The sequence below is a fragment of the Triticum dicoccoides genome, chromosome 5A (genome assembly GCF_002162155.2).
Source record: "Triticum dicoccoides isolate Atlit2015 ecotype Zavitan chromosome 5A, WEW_v2.0, whole genome shotgun sequence".
Lineage (NCBI taxonomy): Eukaryota > Viridiplantae > Streptophyta > Magnoliopsida > Poales > Poaceae > Triticum > Triticum dicoccoides.
In genome coordinates this window covers 671,561,947-671,571,097 of record NC_041388.1, presented here as the reverse complement: position 1 = coordinate 671,571,097, position 9,151 = coordinate 671,561,947, and the positions used below count along the sequence as shown (strand labels likewise).

Sequence of the window (9,151 nt, the reverse complement as noted above, 5' to 3'; positions counted from 1 at the left end):
ACTGTGTTGACCCAGACTCGTGTGCGAATTGGGGAGCCGCCTGTTGACCGCTGCTCATTGCGGTCCAATCCCGCAGCACACCTACCCTGTCTCTGTCTGGTCTTCTCCACGCGTACGCGCCACCAACCCCACCTCACGCCGCTAATAAAACCAATCACTTCGTCTGCATTAACAAGAGGCAGCACCCATAAAAGCAACAAGGAAGAGGCGAGGAAGGAGCGCGCACCCCATTTTTCCCAAGAATCATCAATCAACCAATCGAGAAAAGAAAAAGGAGAAAAGACGACGGCCGGCCGCGCCGCACGACTAGTCGAATACAAATACTCCGTCTCTCCTTCCTGTGTCATCAGTCATCACCTCACCACCAGACCAGACCAGACGCGTCCAACTCTTCCCTCATCCACGACCGTCTACGCCTCCTATCCAACCAGTTCCTCCACCGGCCGCGAGCCAGGACCGGCGGCCGGGGCGGCCATGCATAACCGGGCGGGCGGCGGGGGCGGGGCGGCGGGGGAGATCGTGGAGGCGGGCGAGAGGATCGTGCCGCACAGCGGGCCCCTGGGCGCCAAGCGCTCCGCCATGCGCAAGAGCGCGCGCTTCGCCGAGTCCGTGTCCGCGCCCCTCACGGCGCCGCACGGGGCGCCGGCGCCGCGGGCCAGGAACGACGGCGGCGGCGACGACGACGACGACTACGTGGAGATCACCCTGGACGTGCGGGACGACTCGGTGGCGGTGCACAGCGTGAAGCCGGCGGCGGGCGGCGAGGACTCGGACGTGAAGCTGCTGGCGCAGACGCTGGAGAAGCGCTCCTCCTCCTACGGCCAGGGCGTGCTCCGCACCGCCTCCACGCGGATCAAGCAGGTCTCGCAGGAGCTGCGGCGCCTCGCCTCCGTCAACCGCCGGGGGGCCGGCCCCGGCCGCGTCGACAAGTCCAAGTCCGCCGCGGCCCACGCGCTCAAGGGCCTCAAGTTCATCAGCCGCACCGACGGCTCCGCCGGCTGGCCCGCCGTCGAGAAGCGCTTCGACGACCTCGCCGAGAACGGCCTCCTCCACCGCTCCAAGTTCGGCAAGTGCATCGGTAATCACCGCGCCCGCAACTGCTTCCTCTCGCATCAATCAAAATTATGCTACTCCTTGTTCGTTCGTGGTCGATTAATTACTGTCGAAATTTTTCGCAGGGATGAAGGAGCTGGCGTTCGCCGGCGAGCTGTTCGACGCGCTGGCGAGGCGGCGGAACATCACCGGGGACAGCATCAGCAAGGCGGAGCTGCTCGAGTTCTGGGACCAGATCTCCGACACCAGCTTCGACAGCCGCCTGCAGACCTTCTTCGACATGTACGCATTTATTACCAGCAAATTTCACTGATTAATCCCACGAGTACTTACTACCACTCATTAATAAGAACTGTACTTGATTATCATTCCGACTAAATGAACCATCAATCCACGAACTAACGCAACCAATTAATCAACCAACAGGGTCGACAAGGACGCTGACGGCAGGATCACCGAGGAGGAGGTCAAAGAGGTTAGTCAGATCCATTCCCACCACTCTCAATTTCACTGCTCCGTTCACGTTCAGGTTCAGGTTCGGGTTCGGTCAAAGAGAGAGCTTCTGGCTGCCATGACCGATTTTTCGACGATCAGTGACTGTCCTTGAATACTAGTACTTGCGACTTTCTCCTTTGCCTGATTGCCATTGCACGTCGGCGTCGATGTCATCCACCACCACACGTTATGCTGACCTCGACATGTCCTTGTCCTGCAAGCTCCCACTGGCCTGCCGAACCTGCCAAATATTTCTTTCGTGATCTCGAATATAATCGTGTAACGAGCAATTGATATCCGGCGATTGACCTTGTAACTGACGGTTATTCTGGTAATCTGTCGTGCAGATCATCACGCTGAGCGCAGCGGCCAACAACCTGAAGAAGGTCTCGGAGCAGTCGGAGGAGTACGCCCGGCTCATCATGGAGGAGCTCGACCCCAACAACCTCGGCTACATCGAGGTAATTAAACATTGGCAATGCCGTGCTTCTCTTGTTTAATGGCATGCATGATTCGTAGTAGTAGTATGTGCAAGATTGGTCGGCTGCTCTGTTTTGCTGCAAACGGTGTTGCATGAAACTAATTAGAATGTTGTCAATGAATCAATTTGCTGCAGTTGTACAATCTGGAGATGCTGCTGCTGCAGGCGCCGAGCCAGTCGATGGGGATCGGGACGACCAACAGCCGCAACCTGAGCCAGATGCTGAGCCAGCACCTCCGGCCCACGGCGGAGCCCAACCCGCTCCGGCGGTGGTACCGCCGCGCCAGCTACTTCGTGGAGGACAACTGGCGGCGCTGCTGGGTGATCCTGCTGTGGCTCTCCATCTGCGGGGGCCTCTTCACCTGGAAGTTCATGCAGTACCGGGAGCGCGCCGTGTTCAAGGTGATGGGCTACTGCGTGTGCGTGGCCAAGGGCGGCGCCGAGACGCTCAAGTTCAACATGGCGCTCATCCTGCTCCCCGTGTGCCGCAACACCATCACGTGGTTCCGCAACCGCACCGCCGCGGGGCGGTTCGTGCCGTTCGACGACAACATCAACTTCCACAAGGTGATCGCGGCGGGGATCTCGGTCGGCGCCGGGCTGCACATCATCTCCCATTTGACGTGCGACTTCCCGCGCCTGCTGCACGCCACCGAGGAGGAGTACGAGCCCATGAAGCCCTTCTTCGGCAAGGAACAGCCGCCCAACTACTGGTGGTTCGTCAAGGGCACGGAGGGGTGGACGGGGCTGGTGATGCTGCTGCTCATGGCCATCGCCTTCACGCTCGCCATGCCGTGGTTCCGCCGCGGCAGGCTCAGCCTCCCCAAGCCGCTCAACCGGCTCACCGGGTTCAACGCCTTCTGGTACTCGCACCACCTCTTCGTCGTCGTCTACGCGCTGCTCATCGTCCACGGCCACTTCCTCTACCTCACACACAAGTGGCAAAAGAAGTCGGTACGTATCCATCCATCTTTAGGCCAGTCTCATGCATCAGTGCTCGCTCCACCTTGAACTGTAAAGATGACACCTGCCTGTGAACAAAATGAATGTGATGTTGGTGCAGACGTGGATGTACCTGGCGGTGCCGATGGTGATGTACGCGTGCGAGCGGCTGACGCGGGCTCTGCGGTCGAGCGTGCGGCCGGTGAAGATCCTCAAGGTGGCGGTGTACCCCGGCAACGTGCTGTCGCTGCACTTGTCCAAGCCGCAGGGGTTCCGGTACAAGAGCGGGCAGTACATCTTCGTCAACTGCGCCGCCGTCTCGCCCTTCCAATGGTACTGCTAATTCACTATGTAGCAACTCTAATCATTAGATTATATTAGACCATCATCATGAAGGTACGCACGAACAATTATTAATTAACAAAAAAAATGAATTGATGGACGTGCAGGCACCCGTTCTCCATCACGTCGGCGCCGCAGGACGACTACGTGAGCGTGCACATCCGGACGCTGGGCGACTGGACCCGGGAGCTCAAGAACGTCTTCTCCAAGGTCTGCCGGCCGCCCACGGAGGGCAAGAGCGGCCTGCTCCGGGCCGAGTACGACCGCGACGGCGCCATGTCCAACCCGAGGTACGGCCCCTTGTTTCTTCTGCTCCGTCTTCTGCTCCGTTGAAACGGATTCCGGCCGGAATTTTTGTTCTATGTGCGGTGCGGGTCGGTCCCTTGGCGTGGTCCAATCTGGCCGGCCTCTGCCTCTCCGGTAGTGGTCCGGCGGTAGGTGGTGGTGGATGGCCACGAACGCTTCCACACACACATGTGTCAAAGCATCACTCCGTACGGATTGTTCCAACAAATATAATATACTAGTCAAAACATATGAAATTGAACCTCTGGAAGAAATCTGTACGCACTCTAGTATTATGCGTCTTTGGCACGAGACGTTATTCGTTAGCCGCCTCCTCTGACTTTTAATTCTTCATTACCTTTTTCTAAAAAAATCGGTCAGAAGAGCTCGGAACAGAGGAGGAAATTTAAATTTTGCACTGACTAACCAAGGACCTAATAACTAATAACATGTAACAATAATAAAACTATGATGCTTCTACTGTTTCTTACTAGTGCGTTAAACATCCACATACAGTCCAGACCGGAGTCAGTGGCAAAGTCTCTGCGTAGGAGTGGAGTTTTGATCTTTGTCATTGTTGTGCATATATAGCAGCCATATTATGGCCGATTCCGTTTCGGCTAGGATATGGCGCAACTGACGGGTGGGTGGACAAGTGACTGGCAATGTCTAACAGTATCTTGGGGAAAGTGACTGCTAATGCCCTCCCGGTGGAGGTGGAAACACATCCGGCCACTTGTTCAGTGGAGGGTCGCCGGCCATCGGTTGAGGATAGAATAAGAACATTCTCCCTTCCGGTTGTTAAATCATTGCTTAAATATTACTAGTATCTGATATCAATGTGTGTTCCCCATGTGATTGGTGTCTTGATCATGTCAATCAGTCCTAATAAATTAAAATCACTGCAACTTAATGTAGTAGTCTTACAAAATGTGATTGTGTTGCAGCTTCCCAAAGGTGCTGATCGACGGGCCGTACGGCGCGCCGGCGCAGGACTACAAGCAATACGACATCGTGTTGCTCGTGGGGCTGGGCATCGGGGCCACGCCCATGATCTCCATCATCAAGGACATCATCAACAACATGAAGCGGCTCGAAGGCGACGTCGAGTCCGGCAACCCCGGGGACGCGAGCACGTCGGCCTCGTCGTTCCGGACCCGGCGCGCCTACTTCTACTGGGTGACGCGGGAGCAAGGCTCCTTCGAGTGGTTCCGCGGCGTCATGGACGAGATAGCTGAGTCGGACAAGAAGAGTGTCATCGAGCTCCATAACTACTGCACTAGTGTCTACGAGGACGGGGACGCCCGGTCCGCGCTCATCGCCATGCTCCAGTCCCTCAACCATGCCAAGAACGGCGTCGACATCGTCTCCGGCACCCGTGTCAAGACCCATTTTGCCCGACCAAACTGGCGCAACGTCTACAAGCGTATCGCCCTCAACCACCGTGAACAGCGTGTCGGTAAGTACCAAACTCTCTTTGTTTCACACGTCCATACTCAAATTGTTGGTACCATAACTAGCTAGCATGCTCGGGAAGTACCATGTTAAGTTTCATGCTTTCTCGGTAGTTTCTTCACACGTGCATGGTCGAAATTTGGTCGAAGAGACCGTGAAAGTCGATATCGATTTGTTTTATGCTTGTACGACTTCTCCTCCCGTGGGTCGCTGTGAGAGGAACTTCCTGGTGCTAGACTGAACCTAAGTGTATAGCGATGGCCTAACTTTCTATGCAAAACCCGGGTTGGACATGCATGATCCTTGTCAGGATCGAAGGTGTATGCGTTCAACTTGAACTGGCATGGATAGGGAGTAGCCAAGGTTGAACCAACCAATTACTGTTGCTTGCTGATAGCTACACCCAACAGTAAATGCTGAGCACATAAAACCATTCCATTGTAGAACCAAATTTTGGGAGTGGTATGCAAAATGATAGGTATGCCACATGTTAGGTGCCAACCGATCATTGTTACTTGCTGATGGCTGCAACCACTAAAGAAATTTTGAGCAGTCTAAAGTCTGGATAGAACTTCAATTAATATATGCATGAGGTATCTCAGATTCCTCACCATAAATTAATTAACCTCAGTAGCATATACACATAAGATTCTTACAATCCATCGATGAGCTCATGCTCATCTACTCCCTGATGCACAGTAAATTCAAATTGTCCATAAAATTTTGCATGCTTGTAGTGCACTTGAGCATCTTCGGCGTAAAAAAAAATCAGTTTTTTTTTTAAAAAAAATTACTGCTCATGTCGGGTGTAGACAAGCTTGGGTGCCAAAAGTCATCCTCAAATATTCTCCCTTACCTAACTTGGTCATATTAGGCAAGGCATGATCTTAACGCCTCAACCTTTACCGCTAGGATTTAACAGCAAACATAATAGGGTTAGGTAAGAAGGCTATAGGAGTAGCCATATCGTATTTGTGTTGAGGGTGAGGAGAAAGGAGAGGATAGAGAAGAGAAATGGGTTGTAGATAGCATTTGCAGCACCACTGCAGCAGAGTCTCGAGAAACTTCGTGAGAGAATGAGATGTGCTATTAGATTGACTATAGATGACATATCAATGTGATAGAGAGAGCAGCCGGCTCTGTTATTTTTCTTTTCTTGCTCTAAGAATTACATGATCGATCAATCAACATTGTTATATATGCACACACATAGCATTACTTTTCTGAATTAGCATTTACTCTATGATTCTTGGATATCACAGGAGTATTCTACTGCGGTGCACCGGTGCTAACAAAGGAGCTGCGTGACCTTGCGCAAGATTTCTCGAGAAAGACAAACACGAAATTCGAGTTCCACAAGGAGAATTTTTAACTTCTGTAGGCAACCCAGCCACAAGAAGTTGTTCTTTTTGCGGAAAGTGTGTTAATTCAGTACATATTAAGTTCTTATTCCTATGAGTAGAGCGACTAGATCAAAGGAGATATTGAATGTGTTGATTTAGTACATAGCAAGCCTTGTACTTATGAAAAGTAGAGGGACTAGATCAAAGTAGGTATTGGTTGATTATGACAAGTTTGATCAGATTTCGTCAGCTTTTGCCTAGAAGAATAACAATACACTTAAGCAGTGTGGAAGTTGCATGCACAAAATTTGCAACTTTCTTAATCAACATCCATGATCAGTATACAGTCTGACCAATGTTTTAATCAATCTCCGTGCCTAACTGAAGTGCAGTGCGAATTTTGTGCTAATTGTTCTGCAAATCAGCGAGGGAATGTTGGAAGCAGGAATTCCTTCAGGGAGTTCTGTGCTAATTGCTCTGCAAATCAGCGAGCAAATGTTGGAAGCAGGAATCCCTTCAGAGTTCCAACGAAATGCCTGTTTTGCTCTTCCAAATTAAAAAAAACCAACCAAAAACCAGGTTGCCCAGTTAATTATGAAGAACCGGGCAAAAACCATCACAACCGCTAAGCGGCACAAATAAGATACCCCCCACATACCACTCCAAAGAGGGTCTCGTCAAGATAGCACGCAGGCGCTATCGTCATCACTCCTCTCCTAGAGACGTCATCGCCATCCCTAAACTCGGAGCAAACGACTCCGACTTCGTCATAGACGATCGTCGACTCAACCACATTGTAGAGGCCGAGTGAAGATGAATGAAGATCCGCGCCAAACAGCCACCTGCGACCAAACAACGCAGCTCCGACTTTGACGAAGAAAGTAAAGGACAAAACTAGGCACGACTGGTGCCACAGGATATTGCCGAAAGGACCACCTGCAACCAGTCATTGTACACCACAGGACCCCACCGCAACAGCTTCGACTTCATAGCAGCAAACAAATCGAGGACATCCCGCGGACACGCCGGAGAAGAGCCGACTACCTCAACCATTGCCACGTCGCCGATATCGCTCCCACCGTCTTTGTTGCCGCAGAAGCCTGGACCCCACAACCGCCGCAAACCACCTGTCCCGCTTGCCGATGCTGAGCTCTGAGACAAAGCCCTCAAGAGGGGAAAACGACACCAAGACGCCGCCATTGTCCGATCATAAGATCAAGGGTTTCCCCTGGAGAGGCCGAGATGGCCGGATCCGTGCGTTACGGGTGTGGCAGCAAAGCAGCGATGCCTCCAGAAAGGTCAACGACAGCCACAACCGCCGCCATCGCTCGCCACGGCACAAAGCCGAGACAGGGTCTTCATCCAAGCTCCCACGCCACCTCGACCGCACATCATCCCGCACCGACACCGACACCGGCAAGCCCACCAACCACCACCACCGCACTAGCCCGTCGACGAAGGAGCTGCCGCCGTAGCCAACCGCACCTCGCGGAGAGCATCGACGACCAAACACAAGAGCCAGCTTCCAGATCCATGAAAGGCCACCAAGAGCTGAGCCACCGGACGCAGCGGACCGCCGTGCCCTGCTGAGCACCATGCCAACAATGAAAGGAGGTGCACCGCCCGAGACTGCAACCACCATGGCTGCCGCCCGCAGCCAAGCATGCATCAGATGCGCGCTCTCACGACCGTCGGAGACCAGATCGACCATACCTGCACCTTGAAGCAGCACCTCCACGCCACCACGGGCCTCTGAGCCATTCCCATCCCTCCCGCATGCCTTGCTGGTGCAGCCATAGTCGTTGCTGGCGCATACCCATACATTGTTGCCGGTGCTGGAGCAGTATTATACATGTACGGTGGTGGATACACTGCGTTTGGTGCACCGTAAGGTACACCCGGTGGGTATGAAAATGTGGCATGCGGTGGTGGGTATGCGGTGACGGGCACCATGGGTTTGGGCATTGCCACCTCAGAGCCCCCAGAGTACTTGACATACTGCCCTTGTTTGTTATCTGTAGCGCTTGCGGAAGCAGCTTTGATGCCGGTGAACTTGTAGCTCAAGTAGAGAACGCCGTGGGCACGGCCAGACGAGGGTCGCCGCACTTGGTAGCTCATGGTCTTTGGGTCATTAGTGTTATTTGTGCCTGCCAAAAGATCATTAAGGGGCACAAATACTTCACCAACGTCATGGTGGCCGAAGAGGAGCGCCTCCGAGCGTAGCAACACATGGAGGGCGAGCCCGCGAGTATCAACACATGCAGGGATCGGCAAATGGAGCATGGCATTCCATGTGGGATTTTGGCCATTGTTGTGGTCGACTTGGGTGCCATGGGTAGGCATCCAGGAGTTGGCCCCGGAGATGGAGGCAACGGCATAGACGCGCATGCGAGAGAAGAATGACACCTTCTTAAGATCGCTCGCCGAGATCAACGTCAGCTCAAGGGTCTGGTATGACATGGCCGACGTCGCCGGGAATCGAGATGGTTGAGGGATGTAGGGCTAGGAGGAGGAGGAGGAGGGACTTTTTCTGAAAGTGGCCCCTCAACTTGGAACATTGGCGTGATGTGACTACTTAAAAGGGGAGTGGCTATGTGTGGATTTGTCATTGAAATCGAAACTAAGAATAGATTAGATAATTGGTGGCTTGAGACTCTTTTAGAAGTGTCTTTTTGTGTGGCCTAGCGTTGGTCTCGCACCTCAGGCCCTTCCCGTGCTCCACTTTGTATAGATGCTAAGGCTACCATGTAGACAA

The 9,151-nt window shown here is 53.3% G+C and overlaps 2 protein-coding genes across 2 annotated transcripts; one reads left to right on the top strand and one right to left on the bottom strand.

Annotated features, from left to right (window-relative positions):
- Positions 1 to 252: 252 nt before the first annotated feature.
- LOC119304001 (respiratory burst oxidase homolog protein B-like) lies at positions 253 to 6,645 on the top strand. The gene is made up of 9 exons (XM_037581165.1): positions 253 to 1,078; positions 1,179 to 1,335; positions 1,480 to 1,528; positions 1,896 to 2,009; positions 2,165 to 2,983; positions 3,093 to 3,304; positions 3,421 to 3,603; positions 4,546 to 5,057; positions 6,316 to 6,645. The coding sequence occupies exons 1-9, from the start codon at positions 475 to 477 to the stop codon at positions 6,423 to 6,425; spliced, it is 2,760 nt and encodes a 919-aa protein (XP_037437062.1). The 5' UTR covers positions 253 to 474; the 3' UTR covers positions 6,426 to 6,645.
- Positions 6,646 to 6,849: 204 nt separating this feature from the next.
- Positions 6,850 to 8,926, bottom strand: LOC119304002 (protein SRC2-like). The gene has a single exon (XM_037581167.1). It carries the CDS (start codon positions 8,854 to 8,856, stop codon positions 8,065 to 8,067), a length of 792 nt encoding a protein of 263 aa, XP_037437064.1. The 5' UTR covers positions 8,857 to 8,926; the 3' UTR covers positions 6,850 to 8,064.
- Between the last annotated feature and the right edge of the window lie 225 nt (positions 8,927 to 9,151).

What these genes read in the sequence shown, in the direction of transcription:
- LOC119304002 (XM_037581167.1), bottom strand. Translation starts at nt 8,856, where the DNA reads ATGTCATACCAGACCCTTGAGCTGACGTTGATCTCGGCGAGCGATCTT.
- LOC119304001 (XM_037581165.1), top strand. Translation starts at nt 475, where the DNA reads ATGCATAACCGGGCGGGCGGCGGGGGCGGGGCGGCGGGGGAGATCGTG. An exon ending in CAAGTTCGGCAAGTGCATCG is followed by an intron (nt 1,079 to 1,178) that starts GTAATCACCGCG and finishes AATTTTTCGCAG; the next exon opens with GGATGAAGGAGCTGGCGTTC. An exon ending in CTGCAGACCTTCTTCGACAT is followed by an intron (nt 1,336 to 1,479) that starts GTACGCATTTAT and finishes ATCAACCAACAG; the next exon opens with GGTCGACAAGGACGCTGACG.